Here is a 24,258-nt window from a genome sequence, read left to right as displayed (position 1 = left end):
CCATTCATGATCATTACATACAAGACAAGGAATGGAACTTGTCTGTATCAAAATATTCACCAAAGATGTTATCATGAGTTCATTATTAGTAGTTCCCATCTTTATCATGTACTCATTCTAAACCATGAAACCAGTAACCACAGAGGCTTTCTCACCTCAACTCAAATCTCTAGGGAACAAAGTTAAACACAATTTAAATAATAAATTCATAATTATATTTCACATGAAGTATCATAATGTAGCAATTCAATTAAAATGTTAAAGAGAGTCATTATCCAAGAATTCGAGAACCCTACAACTTGACTGCCCCTGATCATCACACAACATATGTAAACACGACCAAGTCACCTTAATGTTCACTCACCGAGGACTGAGTCTAAGTTGAATAGAGAGGGGGGGGGGTTGTAGTTGACGGAGACTCCCGCCCTGCCGGCCGACAGCCTCCCGTCTGCTCTGCTCTCCTGACTGCCGTTCTGTCTGTTCTGTCTGTTAATGCTTCTATGCTCGATAGTTCTCCGAGTATTTATTGGGGAACCTAGTAGCTAACTCCGCCCACAAATAGATAGCCTCCGGCACTACCAAGCCACTCCTTAAACGTCGGCATGTTTGAAGGCTACCCGGCTCCCATTATACGCTTAGCGGAAGCAAGGTGAAATTCGCATGATCTGACCTCAGGTCACTTGAGGTCATTAACGCTTTGAGGTGTGAGATCTCAGGCAGACAACTGGCGCCTCTCAGATCCTTGTCTGTGACTCGTGTACTCTATATATATTTTAAATAAACTAACCCAAACACTTTTACAGTGTTACACCGCCCACAGGATCGATAGGGGGTCCACTGCCGCCCACAGGGTCGATAGGGGGTCCCTTACCGCCCACAGGGTCTCTATGAAGTCAACTACCGCCCATAGTGTTTGTATAGTGTCCACTATCGCCCATAGTGTTATTATGGGGTCCACTACCCCTCATAGGGTCGGTATGGGGGTCCATTACTACCCACAGGGTGTGTCTGGGGTCTATTTTGGCAATACTGCTTTTCCAATCTCATTTGTTGTTCAATGTAAAATATTTGTTGCTCGACTTGCAACAATTTATATATATATATATATATATATATATATATATAGTATAGTGCCTTTGCAATAATGTACCAATGTGTGTATTTTCATAACTCGTTTTAAATTGTTGAAAAATAAATAACTACATTGTGAATGCAAGTCAATGTTTACATGCTAAATCAGAGTTGCCAGATTCCGCTTAAAATAACAAATTGTGCTTATTTTCAAAGCTTGAGAATTTAGCTTTAAAGTAGTTAAAAAACTACGAATTTCGCAATTTGCTATGTACTTTAGTGTACTATTTTAAAATAAGGTTGGTTTTTAAGCTGCAAGTCATATGAATCTCAAAAAAAGTATATTATTAACAATCTTATCTCCATAGTTCACTAGTTTCTGTAAATCAGATCTGGTAACTGTAGGCCAAGTACTGGAAGACTCGAGACACAATGTGTTGAAGCTATTCTCTTTGAAGAAGTCATCTCGACAGGATCTTCCAGCTCCAGCTATAAAACTTCACCAAACATGGATCTACCTAGTACATCAAATGGTAAGGAATTACTAAACTGTACAAAGTTTTATGCTAGAACATTTGTTACAGTCCCCTGTTCTATGTGTACTCCATCACATAGTGACGGATTATGTGGGAATAATTTTGTTAACACTGTCCATTTGACATGGTGGTGGTGTATGGTGCTGGTGGTGTATGGTGCTGGTGGCGTATGATGCTGATGGTGTATGATGCTGATGGTGTATGATGCTGATGGTGTATGATGCTGATGGTGTATGATGCTGATGGTGTATGATGCTGATGGTGTATGATGCTGGTGTATGGTGCTGGTGGTGTATGATGCTGGTGGTGTATGATTCTGGTGGAGTATGATGCTGATGGTGTATGATGCTGATGGTGTATGATGCTGATGGTGTATGATGCTGGTGGTGTATGGTGCTGGTGGTGTATGATGCTGGTGGTGTATGGTGCTGGTGGTGTATGATGCTGGTGGTGTATGGTGCTGGTGGTGTATGGTGCTGGTGGTGTATGGTGTATGATGCTGGTGGTGTATTATGCTGATGGTGTATGATGCTGGTGATGTATGATGCTGATGGTGTATGATGCTGGTGGTGTATGATGCTGGTGGTGTATGATGCTGGTGGTGTATGGTGCTGTTGGTGTATGATGCTGGTGGTGTATGGTGCTGGTGGTGTTTGATGGTGGTGGTGAATCTGACACTGTCATATATATATATATATATATATATATATATATATATATATATATATATATATATATATATATATATATATATATATATATATATATATATATATATATATATATATATATGAGGGGTACCACCTCTGGTGCAAGTGTAGGGACCCATAGCCTCGGAGAAGAAAATAAAGAGTACTCAGAGAAGACCTTGTGGATCCTCACTGAACACTTTCATATTTTCTTCTCCTACCACCCTTATTCTTTTGGTATGTGTGTATATTTATCTAACTTTCTTTGAAAACGTCATTACACAAAAAAAGTTACAATATTGATTATATATATATATATATATATATATATATATATATGAATGAAAACTCACACCCCAGAAGTGACTCGAACCCATACTCCCAGAAGCAACGCAACTGGTAACTACAGGGCGCCTTAATCCGCTTGACCATCACGGCCGTCAAAAGGAAGTGATAGCCGAGGCTATTTGAGCCACTTCCTTTTGACGGCCGTGATGGTCAAGCGGATTAAGGCGCCCTGTAGTTACCAGTTGCGTTGCTTCTGGGAGTATGGGTTCGAGTCACTTCTGGGGTGTGAGTTTTCATTCGCATATAGTCCTGGGGACCATTCAGGCTTGTTCGCATTTGTGTTCCTCACGTGTGCCCCAAAGAATGAGGTGATTTGGTGAAATGCTATGCCCAAGATTACCATCCGAGTTGCCGTCGGGGAAGTGGCTCAAATAGCCTCGGCTATCACTTCCTTTTGACGGCCGTGATGGTCAAGCGGATTAAGGCGCCCTGTAGTTACCAGTTGCGTTGCTTCTGGGAGTATGGGTTCGAGTCACTTCTGGGGTGTGAGTTTTCATTCGCATATAGTCCTGGGGACCATTCAGGCTTGTTCGCATATATATATATATATATATATATATATATATATATATATATATATATATATATATATATATATATATATATATATATATATATATAATTTTTTTTTCTTCCAATAATGTATTCGCTTGAAATTAACAGCCTGGTCAATCAGGCTGTTGGATTCAACTCCTCTCAGTTTTGTTATACGAGTTACAGCATGGTTAATCACATCCAAAATTAAAGTTATTTCCAGATGCAGTCCTAAAATTTTTAACATTGCTCTCACTAGTGTTAATGTAGATTATTTCATAATTTAAATAATATATTTAATTACTGTAGTACATTTTAACAACAATTTAACTTAAAATTTTTGCAGCATAGGTCATTTGAATATAAGTATTTTATTAGAAACTATTTCCTTCAGGTCTTCAGGGAAAATTCTTGAGGAGATGCACAAACTGCAAACAATGTGTGCATGTCCGAAGCAATGTTTGCAAGTTCTGCCAGTGTGACTTCCGAAACAGTAGAGAATTAATGAAGAAAGAAGAGGAAGCCCGTTTTCTACTTAAAGGCAAGAAGGCTTTAGAACGAAATACAGCAAGCCGGGTTCTACGAAGGATTGAAAATCAGGTATTGAAGTTTGTCTACATCTGTTGTATTCATTTGTATTCTTCTTATGCTGAACTTGCTTGATAAGGTATAGAATCAACATGAATAATGCTGTACAGTACTTACATACTATTTGTTTATTTATTTATATACAAGTTAGCACACTGGGATTATGAGAGTACATAGCATTGATGTTTTTACATTCTTGTAAAGCCACTAGCACACATAGTGTTTTGGGCAGGTCCTTAATCTAACAGATAATTTTAAATAGGCAATTTAAAGCTTAAATGGAAAAAATTGGCTGGTACATTGTAAGAAAGTATCACAAAGATTACTATGTACATTAAAGTAAAATTTGAGGGTTATCAACATATAAATTGTAGCATAATTTGAGGAATATTTCAAGGTATAATATAGTAAGATATGCATTCAATATAACAATCATGATATAAGGTGATAGCAATGATTACAATGGAAAAGTTGTATGGTTTAGGCACATATATTCTGGCATTGGATTTCATAAGATACAGTGCGAGTTTAATACACTAGTTAGGAAACTATCAAGAAAAAATTTAGGTACTTTTTGGTTTTATTTTTTAAAATGGCAGAAGTTGGACAGTTTTTAAATTTGTTAGCGAGTGAGTTCCATAGACAAGGTCCCTTTATTTGCATAGAGTATTTACACAGAATAACTTTGACTCTGGGGATATCAAAGATATTTATTTCTGGTATTGTGATTCTATTATGGGTTCTATTGCACATGCCCAGCTATGCTTCAAACATTTATTTTGTTGCATTTTCCCAGATAGTGTTATTGTTTAAATATTATTTGCTTTTCAGCTAACATATCTGCGTGGCTGTGGGTATGAATCAATCGTTATCTATTACAAGAAAGGACCAGCACGGGTGACACATGGTATCCTACCAAACAACGTAATACAAGAAGAGGACAAGAAGATCTTCACCACTAACTTCTTTTTGTGTAAGTAGTTCACATAATATATAAATATATCACCACCTATTATTTTCTCTCATATATATATATATATATACATATGTATATATATATATATATATATATATATATATATACATATACATATATATATATATATATATATATATATATATATATATATATATATATATATATATATATATATATATATATATATATATATATATAATTTCAATTCAATCATCTCTGTCATTGATGTATATGGCAAAAAGTGTGTGGCCCAATACAGCACTATGTCTTAACGTAATGGGTCCAAGGGCCCATAAGGTCTCGACAGCATTAAGGGCCCTTTAGCAAACCAGTGTGCTGGGGCCCCTATGACACCCATGACGTCTTTGTATCATTTCAAGTTTGTACATGTACTTCTTAAGATATGGGCACCATACAACTGCTGCATATTCTAGCTTTTGTCTAAAAAAATCATGAACAATTTATTTATTATTTATCCATGAATGCCAGAACTAAACCCTGTGGTACTCCACTCGTGACATTTCTCCAGTCCAATACATTGCCTCTGATTACTGCCCTCATTTTTCTATCAGTTTGAAATTTTTTAATCCATGTTAGAAGCTTACCTGTCACCCCTCCAATATGTTCCAGTTTCCAGAACAAACTCTTATGTGGAATTCTGTTGAATGCCTCTTTTAGGTCCAGATAGATGCAGTCAACCCAACCATATCTTTCCTGTAAAATTTCTGCGGCTCGATCATAGTAACTGATTAAATTTGTTACACAGGATCTTCCATTTCAAATTTTTTTATTTTTTATTTTTATTTTTTTTTCCAGCACGCACAAGGAAGCTTGATGCAGATAAACTTACATTAGGATCAGAAGGTGATAGCGATAATGCCTTGGAAAAAAATCCTGACGAGCTACAAGTGCAGCAGGTGCATAAAGTCCAAAAAGTACCGCAGGTGCAAGAAATTCAACAAGTACAAAAAGTTCCGCAGGTGGAACATTTACAAAAAGTTCCGCAGGTGCAACAAGGGCTACCATTAGCAATCATTCAGAAACAGCAAGAAGTACAAGTAGTAAAATTTGAACCACAGGGAACTACACCAGGAAAACAGTGTAGTAACAACGGAATGGGAATTTTAAAATACCTGAGGAAACAGGTAAAAAAGGACAAACAATAGAAATGGTTCCTTACACCTTATTATTTGGTAGTTTATAGGTATTTTACTTATAATACTTTATATTATGTCTACAGTTTATAATTTAGTTTACAGTTAATTTACTTTTCAACTTCCATATCTTACAAGAAGGATTTTTACTGTTTTTCATTTTTAAAACCTTATTAGTATCATTTATAGTTTAGTGTCAATTCACTTATAATACAATATATGGAATAATTTACTAAATTCATTTAACTATAATAAATTTAAATAAACATTTTTACCCCAGGATGAGTTTCAGTCACCCTACCCAAAAAATTAATGTTTCTTTATTACTAATCTTGTGAGAGGTAGCTTATTGTGCAGCCCATACTCATTCTGTGAGTGTTAGTTTATTGTGCACCCCATAGTCATCATGTCACCCAAGCCTGCTGCAGCTGCACCTGAGGGGTGGTGTAGGGAACCATTAGTGTACTATTATGATTTGAGAGAGAGAATGCTCTGTGGACAGAGCATCAATATGGCTTAAGGCATTGAGCTTTGCCTCAAGATGAAGCTTGGGCTGATCTCTGATTTGCTTCTTGGGAGTCTTCATTTACGTGCACCCCATACTCAACCACTTTGTAGTAATTAATTGTGCAACCCATACTCATCCTGTTACCAGTAGTTTGTGCAACCCATACTTATCCTGTGATCCCTATCCCTCTACTTCAAGTCCCTCAAGGGGCGCACGAATTCAGTTTGGCATACTGCATCCTGCCTTCCCATCCCTAGCTACTGACCCATCACAATATTTTATTTTATTTTATTTATATATATACAAGTAGGTACATTGGGGTTGTGAGAATACATTGAATAGTACAGTATTTACAATCTTGTAAAGCCACTAGTATGCGCAGCGTTTCAGGCAGGTCCTTAATCTAACAGATAATTTTAAGTAGGTAATTTCTATCAGAATTGATAAATGATAATAAATACATTGTTTACATACATACATTACAAATACATACATATAAGCTCAAAAGCTTCATTGAAGGTTGTAACAGAACCCATGAGCACCACACCAGAAATAAATACAGTTTTGATATTCCAAGAGTACGACTTAATCAAACTAGAAATGCTCTACAAATCAAGGGACCCAGAATGTGGAATGATCTTCCCAACCATGTTAAAGACTGTACCTCTCTCAACCAGTTTAAGATAAAAACTAAACACTACCTAATAAATTCACTAACCTACCTTACCCCTCTATTGTCAACCCATGTCTGTTATTTTTTTTTTTTTTTAATTAACACTGTTTGTCAACCTATTGTATTTGTGCTGCTTTTTCAGTCATGTTCCCTCTTTTTTTTATCTTTATTTGTATTTGTTCTCAACACATTTTATTCTTTATGCTCAATTAGTATTAAGTTCTAGATATTAATGTTTTTCCTGCCCGAAACGCGTTGCGTAATAGTGGCTTTAGGCATTGTATGTACTAGCTCTATCTATATATCGATCCATTAATGTAACATTACTTGTATGTATGTACCTTACCTGAATAAACATATTTATTTATTTATTTATTTATTTATACAAGTTTAACTCTGGGGATATCAAAGAGATATTTATTTCTGGTGTGGTGATAATGGGTCCTATTACATCTGTCCAGGAAGAGTTTCAGAGCAGGATTTGCATTTAAGAACAGAGTTTTGTAAATGTAGTTGACACAAGAGAATTTATGGAGTGAGATTATGTTTAGCATGTTTAGGGAGTTAAACAAGGGGGCTGAGTGTTGTCTGAAAGCAGAATTTGATATTATTCTGATAGCAGATTTTTGCTGGGTGATGATGGACTTGAGGTGGTTTGCAGTGGTTGAACCCCATGCACAGATACCATAGTTGAGATAGGGATAGATTAGTGTATAATATAGAGAGATGAGAGCAGGGTTAGGTACATAATATCTGATTTTGGAGAGTATACCAACTGTTTTAGAGACTTTCTTAGTTATGTGTTGTATGTGGGTACTGAAGTTGAGTCTCTTGTCTAAGAATAGACCAAGAAACTTTCCATCATTGTTATTGCTAATGTTTACATTGTCATCTGAAGCTGAATTGCATTTGTAGATTGGCTTCCAAATAAGATGTAGTAGGTCTTTTCTATGTTAAGTGTTAGTTTGTTGGTTGACATCCATAAGTGGACTTTTTTTAGTTCATTATTAACAACATTACAGTATTTAGTGTATGTGGGTTGGGGTTGGAGTAGATGAGTGTAGTATCATCAGCAAACAATATAGGTTTCAGAATGTTAAGAACATATACATCCTGCCTTCCCATCCCTAGCTACTGACCCATCACAATATACATCCTGCCTTCCCATCCCTAGCTACTGACCCATCACAATATACATGTAGTAGAGTGTTTTCTGTAGGCAATTTTCTAATTATACAATCATATGTTGCCCTCAGCTCTCCTATTTCATACATACTTTTTTTCTTTTGCAAGGGAGTAATTACTACATCTACATTACAATCCTCCCATGGTGGTGTAAATTTTCTCTTGGGCACAGCAATACACTCTGAAATAACATCATACTTAATAACATTAGAACATAAGGTATTCATATATGCTCTTTTCTTCATCATACATTGTTCAGTACTTCCCACCTTTTGAACTGAGAGGACCAATTCATTAGCTCCCCCACCTCTCATTAATCTAATGGCAGAAGCTACATTTATCTCTGCAATTCTATCCCCAATACTCTGCAGATTCAACTCCATCCTGATTTTCTCAATCATAGCATTTCTTGGGCATCCTAAGATAATTCTCATGGCTTCATTTTGTACCTGTGGGAGGTTGGTGCTGGGGTTACTGTGGGAGGTGTACTGTGTGAGGTTGGTGTTGGGGTTACCTGTAGGAGGTGTACTGTGGGAGGTTGGTGCTGGGGTTACCTGTGGGAGGTGTACTGTGGGAGGTGTACTGTGGGAGGTTGGTGTTGTGTACTGTGGGAGGTTGGTGCTGGGGTTACCTGTGGGATGTGTACTGTGGGAGGTTGGTGTTGTGTACTGTGGGAGGTTGGTGCTGGGGTTACCTGTGGGAGGTGTACTGTGGGAGGTTGGTGTTGTGTACTGTGGGAGGTTGGTGCTGGGGTTACCTGTGGGATGTGTACTGTGGGAGGTTGGTGTTGTGTACTGTGGGAGGTTGGTGCTGGGGTTACCTGTGGGAGGTGTACTGTGGGAGGTTGGTGTTGTGTACTGTGGGAGGTTGGTGTTGTGTACTGTGGGAGGTTGGTGCTGGGGTTACCTGTGGGATGTGTACTGTGGGAGGTTGGTGTTGTGTACTGTGGGAGGTTGGTGTTGGGGTTACTGTGGGAGGTTGGTGCTGGGGTTACCTGTGGGAGGTGTACTGTGGGAGGTTGGTGCTGGGGTTACCTGTGGGAGGTGTACTGTGGGAGGTTGGTGTTGGGGTTACCTGTGGGAGGTTGGTGTTGGGGTTACTGTGGGAGGTGTACTGTAGGAGGTTGGTGTTGGGGTATTCACCTAGTATATCTTGTTTCTGGGTGTACTAACCTAGTATATGTTGCGTGTGTGTGTGTATACTCACCTAGTCTCACCTAGAATATCTTGTGTGTAAGTACTCAACTAGTACTCACCTAGTATACCTTGTATGTGTGTATTCACCTAGTATATCTTGTTTCTGGGTGTACTAACTTAGTATATGTTGCGTGTGTGTGTATACTCACCTAGTCTCACCTAGAATATCTTGTGTGTAAGTACTCAACTAGTACTCACCTAGTATACCTTGTATGTGTGTATTCACCTAGAATATCTTGTTTCTGGGTGTACTAACTTAGTATATGTTGCGTGTGTGTGTATACTCACCTAGTCTCACCTAGAATATCTTGTGTGTAAGTACTCAACTAGTACTCACCTAGTATACCTTGTATGTGTGTATTCACCTAGTATATCTTGTTTCTGGGTGTACTAACTTAGTATATGTTGCGTGTGTGTGTATACTCACCTAGTCTCACCTAGAATATCTTGTGTGTAAGTACTCAACTAGTACTCACCTAGTATACCTTGTATGTGTGTATTCACCTAGTATATCTTGTTTCTGGGTGTACTAACCTAGTATATGTTGCGTGTGTGTGTGTATACTCACCTAGTCTCACCTAGAATATCTTGTGTGTAAGTACTCAACTAGTACTCACCTAGTATACCTTGTATGTGTGTATTCACCTAGTATATCTTGTTTCTGGGTGTACTAACTTAGTATATGTTGCGTGTGTGTGTATACTCACCTAGTCTCACCTAGAATATCTTGTGTGTAAGTACTCAACTAGTACTCACCTAGTATACCTTGTATGTGTGTATTCACCTAGTATATCTTGTTTCTGGGTGTACTAACCTAGTATATGTTGCGCGTGTGTGTGTATACTCACCTAGTCTCACCTAGAATATTTTGTGTGTAAGTACTCAACTAGTACTCACCTAGTATACCTTGTATGTGTGTATTCACCTAGTATATCTTGTTTCTGGGTGTACTAACCTAGTATATGTTGCGTGTGTGTGTGTATACTCACCTAGTCTCACCTAGAATATCTTGTGTGTAAGTACTCAACTAGTACTCACCTAGTATACCTTGTATGTGTGTATTCACCTAGTATATCTTGTTTCTGGGTGTACTAACCTAGTATATGTTGCGTGTGTGTGTGTATACTCACCTAGTCTCACCTAGAATATCTTGTGTGTAAGTACTCAACTAGTACTCACCTAGTATACCTTGTATGTGTGTATTCACCTAGTATATCTTGTTTCTGGGTGTACTAACTTAGTATATGTTGCGTGTGTGTGTATACTCACCTAGTCTCACCTAGAATATCTTGTGTGTAAGTACTCAACTAGTACTCACCTAGTATACCTTGTCAGACCTTGCCTATACCCTATACAGACCTTGTGTGTGTGTACGATCATATGTGGCATTCTTCCAAGAAAAGGAGTTAGAAATGAAACGGTATAATCAGATCCTTTTATACAACACATTGAGAAAGAATAAAGGTTAAGTGTGGTATCAGTAAGATTTACACACTAGTCCACACTTGCGTGGTGTACAATGTGTGTGTACAATGTAAGTGGAGGCAGAGTTGGAGGGAGGGAAATGTAGTTGGTGGACCTGTGGTCAGGGTGGCTCCAGAGGTAGGGTGTCAAATTTCAGTGTTTATGGCAGGGTAAGGGAATGGTCGTCGGTGGTCTTGTGATTCAATATTTTCTTGTTGTCGCTAAGTTACACTTTTTCAGGTCTATATAGTACAATGGCCAGTCCTCATGTACCTAGTAATTATGTACCTTAAATTATGTACGTAAATTATGTAATTATGTTCATGTACCTAGTAGCTAGTAGTTATAGTGTCAGTTGGGGGTTAATGGGCCAGGCCGAGCGTGCCTGTGCCCCACAAATATCACCCTTATTGCTGACTAGTTGGTATAACGGCTTTTCCCAAACCTCTCTCTCGCCAGAATTATACTGACATGTGAATATCTTTGGCAGTTGATGAATCCTAAATATAAATAATAAATAAATAAATGTTTATTTAGGTAAGGTACATCTATACAAGAAATTTTTACAAAGATTGGTGGACTTATAGATAGATTCATACATTGCATAACTGCATGGCATAACTGGCAATCCCCTCACAGTGTTCAAGTGAGAACTGGATAAGCACCTCCAAAGGATACCCAAGTATGCCAAGTATGCTGCCCTGAGGAACATCAATGTTGATGGGTAGGGTGGGAGAAATTGAATTATTCACAGAAACATACTGGAGCCTGTCAGTGAGGTACGTAGGATTTGAGGTATTGCAGGGGATACAAGACACTGATCACTGGTCTCCCATTTGGTCCTCATTGCTTTATCTTACTATTATTGAATGTCAATAACCGTATTATGTAATTTCAATTTCTTCTATTGCTTTCTTTATTATGCACCCCATATCCATCCCGTGGGCCGTGGTGTAAAGGATTACAGAGGCACATAATCGGTTCAGGACCTGAACCCTCTAGTTCGTTTAGCTAAGCAAATAACAATGTTTGACGCTAGTTACAAAATTATTAATGTTGTATACACATGTACACACACACTCATACATACATATATATATATATATATATATATATATATATATATATATATATATATATATATATATATATATATATATATATATATATATATATATATATATATATATATCTATATATATATATATATGTATATATACATATATATATATATATATATATATATATATATATATATATATATATATATATATATATATATATATATATATATATATATATATATATATATATATATATATATATATATAATTATACCAGTATAATCTAATAATATATACTGGTCTAATAAAATAATTAGACCAGTTAATACTCTCACTCGTTGTGTTAGGATATGTTAGCTTGATAAAACTGACTGTTCATTGTTGAGAAATGTGTTAACAAACAATATATCTGACTTATCAAGACTGTAGCTTGCTTAGCAAAAGGAACTTTTTTTAAATTTGGGTTCAGTTTAACTACCGCTCAAGGGATGAGTAATTGGGGCATAATAAAGGAACTAAGCTGATAAAATGAAAGATGGGAAAACAACATTAGAAAGATAAACTCGAGAGACGTTTTCATGTTAACCCGAAAATTATTTGAGGAGCAAGACAGACTGCGGGTCAAGCAATTGGTCTTTATGCTATCGTGATGGGGGATCAGCCATTACACGTGTTAATGACTCTTGTATAGTTGTGTAGTTAAGGACATCAGGGTAAAGGGGTAATGGGCATTGTGGTTGATTGTTCTACCTGGGAATCCTCCACTGTTTTATATCTTATGTATGTATGTATGTACTATGTAGCGGACAGAAAGAGTGGGCAGGGGGACAGAGAGGTACAGGGGACAGAGAGATGGACAGGGGGACATAGAGGAACAGGGGGACAGAGAGTGACAGGGGGACAGAGAGAGGAACAGGAGGACAGAGAAGAACAGGGGGACAGAGAGAGACAGGGGGGACAGAGACAGGGACAATGGGATAGAGAGGGACAGGGGGACAGAGAGATGGAAAGGGGGGACAGGGGGACAGAGAGGGGGACAGAGAGGGGGAAAGGGATCTGGGACAGAGGACAGAAAATGTGGGCAAGGGGACAAAGTGAGGAACAGGGGACAAAGATGGACAGGGGGACAAAGATGGACAAGGGGGACAGGAGGGGGAGATGTATGAGGGGAAATGTTTGCGGAAGATGGAGAAGGGGTATTTAGAACGGTAAGCTAGAGAGGGGGCAACTAAGGCCCATCATTGAAAAACAAATGAGCATCATTGCAATAGCAGGAGCCACGCACATCTTTAGCCTGCGTTGTTGAGACATTGTCAATTAAGCGGTGTCCAATAGCAGTATCTTCGGTATTTAAGCGTTACCTTAAAAAATACTGGAAATATTGAAAGCTATTAATCCAGATATTAATCCCCTTGTGCAACGCACACAAGAGGCAACAGCTTCTAGCTCTACAAGCCGCAATATAAAATAGAGAATAGGCGATTGTTTTCACTCACAGTGTAATAAACCCACGGACCCACCCACCCGCTGAAGCCGTAAATGCCAAGACATTACTTCCGTTTAAAATTAAGCCGGAATAATCCTCAGGTATGTGGAGGATGTGGGAGGCCTTTGATCAACCACCGACTTCCTGCCCCGTCGACGGGGCCATCAGCCCTCAGTGTGCCCTCAGCCAAAATAATGTGAAACATGTATGTGGGTGTATTAAATATTTTAATTTATTATTTCCAAGATTTAGCTGTTAGCTCTTGGACCCCGCCTTTCTAAGCGTCGGTTGTCTAATGTACCGACTCTCGGCCTCTTTTCCTCCATCATATCTAAACAACATATATTTTTATCTAACACACTCACACATCCCCAAGATGCAGCCTTTAGCAGCTTCCTGACTTTCAGGTTCCTATTTACTGCAAGGTGAATAGAGGCATTAGTGTGTGTATGTTTGTGTCTGTGTGTGTGTGTGTGTACGTGTGTGTGTTTGTGTGTATACTCACCTAGTTGTGGTTGCGGGGGGTTGAGCTCTGGCTCTTTGGTCCCACCTCTCAACTGGCAATCAACTGATGTACAGATTCCTGAGCCTACTGGGCTCTATCATATCTGCATTTGAAACTGTGTATGGAGTCAGCCTCCACCACATCACTGCCTAATGCATTCCATCTATTAACTACTCTGACACTGAAAAAGTTCTTTCTAACATCCTAGTGGTTCATTTGGGTACTAAGTTTCCACCTGTGTCCCCTTGTTCGCCTACCACCCGTGTTAAACAGTTTATCTTTATGTACCCTATCAATTGCATTTCTCGCAGCCTGTCCTCGTAACTCATGCCTCTTAGTCCTGGGACTAGCCTATTGGCATACCACTAAACTTTTTCAAGCTTCGTCTTGTGCTTTTTTTTTTTTTTTTTTTTTTTTTTTTGAGATATATACAAGAGTTGTTATATTCTTGTACAGCCTAGTACTAAGTATATGGTGTTTGGCTAGATAAGAGTAAAACTGCTTGTAGATTAGTTTTTCAAAAAATGTTGACAAGTTAGGCAGGATTGATATAGGTCTGTAGTTGTTAACATCTGTGAGATCACCACATTTGTGTACAGGGGTAACTCGCTTTTTTTAGGATAACTGGAAAGGTTTGGAGTTCAAGTTCAAGTAGCTTTTCAAAAAATGTTGACAAGTTAGGCAGGATTGATATAGGTCTGTAGTTGTTAACATCTGTGAGATCACCACATTTGTGTACAGGGGTAACTCGCTTTTTTTAGGATAACTGGAAAGGTTTGGAGTTCAAGTGACCTGTTGAAGAGCATGAGAATTCTTTGGAGACAATTCCTAACCTATACTTCTTCTCAAGGTCATGTTTTTTATTAATGGGTTTAAGTATTCCCTTTGTAAGCAAGGGATTGTTAAGCCTTTTGGTTATGCTTACAAAAAAGTCACAGGACAGACATTATCAGCAGCAGTTATAAAATTGTCAATAGCAGTTTCATTGTGCAGCCTAAAACTTAACTCCCTTGACTCTAGAGGTATATATATTAGGTTTAGGTTAGGTTTTTTTAATTAAACCAGCCAGGATGAGTGAAGCCATGAAGGGCGTTTTTATTAATTAAAACACCCAAATGTTGGGTGCTTCAGGTGTTGTTCCTCTTGGATGATCTTGTACCTCTCTGTCTCACACCTGTAAGAATGAGTGATATGGTTAAGGGGGAAACAAAGTGCAGGCAAGGCAATGGAGGCCAGTAGTAATCTTAGGGCTAGGATAATTAGAAATTAGAGAAATTAAGTAAGAGAAATTAGCAAGAGAAATCAGGTAAAATTTATTATACTTAACTTTTGTATCATCAGTTTAGTAGTAAATCTTCATCTTCATCATCATCATCTTCACTGTCACAAAGCTCCAGGTAGGGCTCGGAAACATCAACATCCTCTTCCTGGTATCCAAATAAACGCTTTGCATCACTCAGCTTGTCAGAACACAACTTTTGCCCTTGCTTCAAAAGAGCCAAGATTCCACTCTTATTTTTGGTTGATAGGTGCTTCTCTTCAATAGTGTACTTGTTAGGATCCTGTAATATATAGACTATTTAATGGGGTTTAAGACATTTACAAATTTCCCTGAAAATACTAAAGAAATTAAAATAAATAAATAAAGTTTTCGGTAAAAGTTCAAATATATGTAAAACACACCAGTACAGTATATGAAAACCATGGAATTGTCTACCTGTCAAAGTTGTAAATAGCAAGACTTTACTCAAGTATAAAATTCTGCTGGATAAATGTTTATGAAGAACTGAATTGCAACACACATTTAGGCTGTTAGCTTACCTTGCTTAGATATGAAGGAAAAATTCCACATAACAACTCTTCAGTATGTTCGGTTAAAATCTCTCTCTTATTCTTGTAATATGCGAGATAATGCAGCATTTCTTGAACAGTGTGTTGTTGCTCTTCTCTGGATCTCTTCTGAAGCTCCACATCTTCTACTGCCTTCTTTTTTTGAGCAAGGGACACTAATAAAAGAGGAAAATTATATTTACTGCAAGTAAACTACAACTCAATTTAATGTAATTACAGTTTAGGTACTTGCATTATACATACTATACATAGTTTATTGTGCAGTATCAACCTGATAAAAACCTACGGATTATGATACTGCACCTATTTTACAAACAGTAGTGATGATATTTTACTTCAAAAATAAGTAAAGCTTATCCATTATGCATGCTAAATGTTAGTTATCTTGATAAGGCCGAATTGTAACCCCTGATAAAATGAGATGTAGTTACATACCATTTTGGCTATGATGAGGCAATAAATTGTGCCATGGCAGGATACCTTCTATTGCATCCTTTTCACTGAGAATTTCAGAGTTTTCACTATTGTAGATTTTTATGAAGCCTTGAAGCTTTTTCCTATCACACTCATTTCTGTGCCGGAGTGAAGAGCGCATTTTACTGGATGCTGCAAATAAAGTTTTTTGGCTGAAAGTTTTAAAGTTGTTAAAAAAATTTCCTCATCATTTACCTACATAGAAATTATAGACAAGAGCTAAATAGAAATTGCTTCAGAGTTAACAAAGAAATAGTAAGCCTACCTGCATCAGTGGCAATCAGATTTTTGCGATGCCTGATAGAGTCTGCAACTGCCTCGATAGAATATTTTATGTTCTTCGAGGTTGTTCCAGTGTTTAACTCTAACTCCTTACAAATCATTTGTAGGTCAGATCGCCATTCTTGAATCAATGACTTTTGAACATCAAGTTTGTCGATCTCATTTGAAACTGTTATTTCCGTCTCTCTGGCCTATTTGAAAATATAATAAATTTAATGAACAAATCACATTAACCGTGATGAGTGGTTCGAACCTATGGGCTTGGCATTCCCAGATGCTTGCTGTAGTTGAATGCGCCACAACATGGTCAAAAGAATTGCAACCTAGGGTACTAATGAACCCACAATTCAATTTTTGTTAATTATGCACCCCCATACCCATTCCATGGGCGGTTGTGCATGCAGTTTCCCATGTACTTGGTCTGTGTCCTCCAGTAGTTTTACCTCTGATGGCCCTTTCAATACACATAGAATTCATATTATTGTGATATATCAATACATGGAGAAAGACATTGAAATGGGGGCATCAAAGGCAGAACTACTGAATGACAGAGACCGAGTTCATGGGGGAATTGTGTGAAACCTGGTTTGGCTTCAGTGGAAGCCTTGGGATCCTTGTGGGTGCAGTAGTACTCCAAGTTGCAATTCATCTGACCATGTCGTGGCGTAGTGAACTAGAGCATGCATCTGAGAGCACTCAGTGCATGGGGTTCAAACCCTCATCACAGTTCCCGTGATATATCACGATACTGTGATTTCTCTGTGAACACATTTGATATATCTCGGAATCATACATTTAGGTTAATTAAATACTATATACTTTATACAAATTAACCTTATTGATATATTGAAAAAGTTCAAGCAGTTAATTCAAGGAAATGGTCGCTAATTTATAATGGAAAATATATGTAGTACATGATCTGAACACATAACTAACCTATAAATGCATTATAATACCTTTCACATATAAATGCATTATAATAAGTTTCAAAATAAATACAAATAAATAAAATAAATATATATTATTTTTAGTACCTTTCTGAGTCGAGTAACTAATGCACGAGCCAGTCCATCAATTTTTCGATGGTTCCAAAAGACTGCACCCTCTGTGAGTTCTTCTGTTCTTTCTGAGAAAAATATTTATAGCAATGAACATCTTGAAGAGCATAGATTAATAACAGTTTCATAACATACCTTTACTCACCACGACCAACTCAAGTTTGACCAATATGTTTTCATTCTTTTATTGATTATTTGAGGGAGTTGATACTTATTGAATACTGAATACAAATCGCATTATACTGATTACAGGGCAGGTAAAATAATAAAAAACTTGATCAGATGAACCATATAAACAAATACCAGCTTTCAGCATGTTTTTAGTTGTAGAGTTGTATCGTGAGAGGTATGCAAACACTTGCTCGGCCTCTTCCCCTAAAGTCATGCCACTTCCTTCTTGCCACCGCCCTCCATACAATACCTTTAACATAAAAGTATACAGTAAAAAAAATTCAAATTATTGTACAAAAATTAAAAGCCTCCTACTATATTAAATGATACGTATATCATTAATCTTAAACAATCAGAAATCTTAAATTTTTTTACACAAACTGTACTTATTATATTTAATGTAATGTATACATTACATTAAATTTAATTAGTATACATAAATGTATACATTAGTATACATAAATGTAATGTTATATTTTTATTTACCTGACAATACCAAGCATGTCCTTTTGCATGTAGGACTCCTAAAAATGGCTTTGCTTGACCAATGTGAAAATGTGATTGTTTCTGAGCCACAGTTAAGGCCCATGGCCAATATTTGCAAATTATGTCTTGACAAATAAACTTTATGTATTTGAAATACATAATTTGCAAATAGTGGGCATAACTGTACAGCTCTCCTTGATACATATTCAAGGTGTGGAGGATAATACCATGTCGACAGGAGGCCATGCTGATTCCTGTTTCATCCAAACTTTGGAATGAAAGAGGCTTATTTTGAGCAGCTTTCCATGTAGACACTCCACACGTGTGCTTACTCTGTTAAACAAAAATATTTATAGTAACTAAATAACCAGTTGGTGAGCATGATTATAATTATGTAGGACGGGTAGAAGGTAGAGATTATTTTGCGCGATAGGCATTGTTGTTGCACATAAGAATTTCTATGGGTTATATTTCCTTATTCAATATATATAAACTATAATGAAAAAATACAAAAATGGCCACCATATGTTATAGTCGCCAAACAGTTATTAGGTAAAATTGAAGGTTTCTCAATATATAATAAAACTCACCTTAGTTTTCAAGCTCTGAATAGTGCCAACATGAGCTTGAACATCTTCATCTTTGCTGAAGATACTATCAGAATAATAGGGGTTTCTGATACCTCTGCAATGATAATTCAGAAATAATTATTTATTGTCTGTAACCACTATAATATTAAACAATGGGTAATGGGGTATCAAAAAATGTTTTATATGAAGAATTCTGATGCACTGCTAAATTTTACATAAAACAAAAATTTACATGGTGTTAGATAAATAAAATGATGATATGGATGCAATTGAAAGGCAAACTATAAAGACATACTCAGTTAAAAAATATGTCATATGACAATGTATATTTATATGTGCATACTTTATTTATAAGAACATTAATTTGAAGACAATATAATTCATTATAATATAGTGTGTGTAGAGAACAAAAGAATACTATACATTAAGTATCTGTAAAGCACATTTTATTACCTCCCAACTTTGTTGTAACGATACAGCTTCTTGTTGCCATCAATATGTACTGCTAAAGGGGTTTTATCACAAGCAGGACACTCATTGTCAGCTTCTCCTCTAATTTTTCTCAGCTCATATTGCTGGAATCGCCATTCGAAGAACACTCTCTTCGAAGTTATATAATTAATGGGTCCAATCTAGGAATAGAATTTTTTAGATGGTGACATTTAAAATGCATATTATGACATAAGATAAATAAACAAAAAAAACATTCCATTTTGTGTTTGAACAAAATTAAAAACTAATTATTAATAAATGAATATACATTACTACAAAATTTTGATAATTTTTGTATTGAAATATAAAACTGAAAATATTAAGAATAACGGTATCAAAACATACACGCCCACGAGAAGCACCAAAGGATTCCAGTGCAGTGACTAATGCCCGAAATGATGTTCCGGGACAATTTCTTTTTATATGGTGCCATGATTCAAGCAGACTGGTGCTGTAGAATGTGCTGCTCTTTCCTAATGATGAATAGAAACCAGACTTGTGCATGGTCTTGCCTAGTTGTTGATGCTCATATCCACAGTGGCATGTATAGATTGGAGTATAGAGGTCATACCTTCCTGTAGTTTAAAATACAGTGCATTGAGTGGTGTGGCGACTTGCTAAAATAGTGATGTAAAAATTAACATTTATAGCAACAAAAATTTCAAAATGTATTGTGATTCAGGAATATCCGGTAATGGAAATAAAAGGGTAAATTTTAAAGTTTATTTACCCATTATAGTGATGAAGATGCAGAGATTGCTGGAGCTTGAAATTTTAAACTTGCAATCTGTGCAGTTGGGGCAAGAATTTGGTGGTTGGGCTGGTACAACAGGTTCTGGTAACAAAGAAAAGGAAGACAGTTTGACAAAATGAGTTTTATGGAAAAGAATTTCAGACTGAATATTTCATTGTTTCTTGATTGTACAAAATATTGACATTATTCTCCAGATAATGACTGAGAAATTCACAGAAAAGAAACAATCAGACGATTAAATCAATCTATAAAACCAAGTGTCAGGTTTAAACTTTAAGACTTCTCCAAATGTTGTAATGACTGAAATGAAACATTTATTCATTTTATTTTGTTATACCAAGATAATCGTAGCTCTAGACTGGGATTGGGAAGTAGAAGTAATCTCGGAACAAAGTACGGATTTTATACAGGTATCGTATACTTACTCCAGTGAAAGATATTTCCTTCAGGGCACACAGTTTGTGTCGGGTCTAATGGCTCATAAAAGCCATTTTTCCAATATAATCTGTGGTGGAAAGGCATGAGAAAATGTTGCATTTGGTCACAAATGTGACACAAAAATGCAAAACAGTCTTCACATTTGATGCTTGCCTCACAATTTGTACATTGTACACAAACTTTACCTGATGAAAAAAGGGGTAATTATTTATACTAATTTTAAATACTGTATACCTAACATTTTAAACAATCTGAAGTCTAAATGTATTAATAGAGTGTCATTAATTTGCATATGATGCTTATTATACAGTATAACCTTAATGAACACAGCAATATTTAATTTACCTTTATCTGGAACACCCAACTCAGACAATGTCCAATCGAACAGCATTGCCCTGCATTCTCCCCAATTAATCTCTGCATTTTTTCTTCTTTTTTGCCAGTCAGAAACACTTGGCTGAGAATCTTTAATTTGTTCAAGTTCTGCAGCAAGTACTTTGAAATATGGGATTACAAATTAGTAAGAAAAATTTGTAAGTGAAAGGAATGATTAGTATAATATGTTAAACAAAATTTCATAGGCATTAAGCACAATTTTGGTACATAATATTTATGACGTGTGTCCATTAAATAAACCCTCATTTAAATACCAACAAATGATGTTGGGACATACCAACATCAAATGATTCCAAAGTTTCTTCACCAGCTGCCAAATAACTTTGAGTGTACGTTCTGCCACTAGTAGAATAGCCCGCATTTTGAATGTGTGGTGGTGAAAGTATAGCAGGCAGAATGTCTGGGTGGCACATTTGAAGATTTAAGCATGGTACATAATTGCAAATTGTATACAAGTATTAATATTTTCAGACAAATCTCAAGATATTACTATAACTAACTTTATGCTACCAAGTTGTTCAGTGTTATAGTAATTTAATCTCCATAATTGTCTAGCATACACTTAAAAATAGGCAACAAATATTATTGGAAAGTACACAAATAACAGCTGTAGAAATATTGTTAAAAAAATAATAGAAGATTACCATCAGATTGGGGTGCAGCTGGTCTTTGTTTTGAATTAATGTGTGATACATCCTGTATGTTATCTTTTTTCTGTTTCTTGTTTGTCACCTTTATTGAGTTTGGTTCCTCCACGTTTAAGAGTCTCTTCAAGTACTCATTTCTTTGTATCATTGCAGCACGTGCTTTCTGGTACTCACGTTCAAGATGTTCTCTAGTCATCACTGCTATTCTCCGGTGAAATTCTGAAGAGAAAATAATAGTGTTCGAAGGAAAAGTACAAGAACAAAACAAGAAAATTATGCTTATGCAAAATTATGCTACAATGTACCTATTAATAATCTTAAAATTTGCTACAAATTACCTACTTATAATTATGTGTTAAATTATGGACTTTCCCATAATGATATGCATGTTAGTGGCATTACCTATACTGCCTACCTGGAGCCCCCTAGAGAGATAGTGACACAAGTTAAGGTAATCCCTTTAGTAAGGTGCTGGGTCAACATAAATAAGCTATAACTAATAAGGACACAAATCAATATGTTCATTTAACAGTGGTATTAACATTTATATAAATATAGCTAAGAATAAGTTTTTACAAGTGTAACAAAGTGAAAGAAATGTATGAAAATTTTGATGATATATTAAAATGCTCATTGATTGAACTTGTCTTCCTATATATAAAGTATAAAAATAGTAAACACAGTACCATTATTGTTGTCTGTAGTTATTTTTGGAACATCTGGTATGTACAGCATACTGTCAAAATCCGATGATCTATCTGAAAAATTGATTGGTAGCGTAAATATTTGAATTCATTGCATAGCCTTTTATACAAACAAAAAAGAAAAATTGTACAGAAAAGCTAACACAACATTATAACACCTTTCTGTGGTACTTTCTATGGTACAAAAGAAAACAAACCTTAATTATAAAGGAAAATAAACTGACAGAAGAACTATGAATACTGCTGAAAATACTTTCCACAAAATATCTGAACCAAGGGATAGTACCCCGAGATTTGAAATATGAAAATTTCACCCTTACAGTATTAAAAAAAAAGCAGAAAGAGTTAAGCACAAAACTAATGTCCGATCAGCTAGGTATAACACATCTGCAAGCTCATGGCGAAAATCCTAAGGGAGGGAATCATTTACCATCTTTCAGTGAACAATCTTATTCAATCGACACACCATGGTCTTCTTAAAAACAGATGCTACCTTATAAACCTCCTCACTTTTGGGACATGGTAACATGGTACTCAGATAAAGGGTTTCCGGTGGATGTAGTATACATGGATTATGCTAAAGACTTTAATAAGGTACCACATGGAAGACTAGCAAGGAAATTACAGGTTCATGAAAAAAATTGTAAAGTGCACAAAACAATAGTTAAAACAAAGAGAGCAAAAGGTCATACTAAATGGGAATGAATATGAAGAAATGTGGTAAGTTGAGTACCTCAGGGGTCCATTTTTAAGTCTAAAATATTTTTCATATATTGAACATCTATGATATAGAAAAGAATATAATATAATCAACCACATCCTCATATTTGCAAATGCCTGGCATTTCACGAGCACTTTGTCCGGGGTTTATATTCTAGCCGGGGAGGATTTACTGGGTTAGGCTAACCTAACCTAACTTAACCAAACCAAACCAAGTATCTCAAGTTACAAATATCTCTGGGAATTCATATTATCTGCTGTTGTAGAATTGACAAAATGGACAGTGTCAACAAAATTATTCCCACATACTCCGTCACTATGTGATGGAGTACACATAGAATAGGGACTGAATTGTCCCTGACAGGGACAATTCTGTAACAAATGTTCTAGCATAAAACTTTGTACAGTTTAGTAATTCCTTACCATTTGATGTACTAGGTAGATCCATGTTTGGTGAAGTTTTATAGCTGGAGCTGGAAGATCCTGTCGAGATGACTTCTTCAAAGAGAATAGCTTCAACACATTGTGTCTTGAGTCTTCCAGTACTTGGCCTACAGTTACCAGATCTGATTTACAGAAACTAGTGAACTATGGAGATAAGATTGTTAATAATATACTTTTTTTGAGATTCATATGACTTGCAGCTTAAAAACCAACCTTATTTTAAAATAGTACACTAAAGTACATAGCAAATTGCGAAATTCGTAGTTTTTTAACTACTTTAAAGCTAAATTCTCAAGCTTTGAAAATAAGCACAATTTGCTATTTTAAGCGGAATCTGGCAACTCTGATTTAGCATGTAAACATTGACTTGCATTCACAATGTAGTTATTTATTTTTCAACAATTTAAAACGAGTTATGAAAATACACACATTGGTACATTATTGCAAAGGCACTATACTATATATATATATATATATATATATATATATATATATATATATATATAAATTGTTGCAAGTCGAGCAACAAATATTTTACATTGAACAACAAATGAGATTGGAAAAGCAGTATTGCCAAAATAGACCCCAGACACACCCTGTGGGTAGTAATGGACCCCCATACCGACCCTATGAGGGGTAGTGGACCCCATAATAACACTATGGGCGATAGTGGACACTATACAAACACTATGGGCGGTAGTTGACTTCATAGAGACCCTGTGGGCGGTAAGGGACCCCCTATCGACCCTGTGGGCGGCAGTGGACCCCCTA

At 36.3% G+C, this 24,258-nt stretch overlaps 2 protein-coding genes and 1 long non-coding RNA gene across 3 annotated transcripts; 1 reads left to right on the top strand and 2 right to left on the bottom strand.

Annotated features, from left to right (window-relative positions):
* The first annotated feature begins 1,458 nt into the window (after positions 1–1,458).
* Positions 1,459–6,166, top strand: LOC123749743 (uncharacterized). The gene is made up of 4 exons (XM_069301537.1): positions 1,459–1,604; positions 3,573–3,778; positions 4,598–4,739; positions 5,562–6,166. The coding sequence occupies exons 1-4, from the start codon at positions 1,580–1,582 to the stop codon at positions 5,909–5,911; spliced, it is 723 nt and encodes a 240-aa protein (XP_069157638.1). The 5' UTR covers positions 1,459–1,579; the 3' UTR covers positions 5,912–6,166.
* Positions 6,167–15,107: 8,941 nt separating this feature from the next.
* On the bottom strand, positions 15,108–15,975 carry LOC138350530 (uncharacterized). The gene is made up of 2 exons (XM_069301536.1): positions 15,802–15,975; positions 15,108–15,542 (listed from the first exon to the last, which is right to left on the bottom strand). The coding sequence occupies exons 1-2, from the start codon at positions 15,898–15,900 to the stop codon at positions 15,318–15,320; spliced, it is 324 nt and encodes a 107-aa protein (XP_069157637.1). The 5' UTR covers positions 15,901–15,975; the 3' UTR covers positions 15,108–15,317.
* A 3,376-nt stretch (positions 15,976–19,351) lies between these two features.
* Positions 19,352–20,208, bottom strand: LOC138350529 (uncharacterized). Its single transcript, XR_011222157.1, has 3 exons — positions 20,115–20,208; positions 19,730–19,959; positions 19,352–19,524 (listed from the first exon to the last, which is right to left on the bottom strand). It is a non-coding gene; the product is annotated as an uncharacterized lncRNA (long non-coding RNA).
* Positions 20,209–24,258: the final 4,050 nt, after the last annotated feature.

The sequence above is a fragment of the Procambarus clarkii genome, chromosome 46, assembly GCF_040958095.1.
Source record: "Procambarus clarkii isolate CNS0578487 chromosome 46, FALCON_Pclarkii_2.0, whole genome shotgun sequence".
In the NCBI taxonomy this organism is placed as follows: Eukaryota; Metazoa; Arthropoda; class Malacostraca; order Decapoda; family Cambaridae; genus Procambarus; species Procambarus clarkii.
This window is presented reverse-complemented; position numbering and strand designations above follow the sequence as displayed.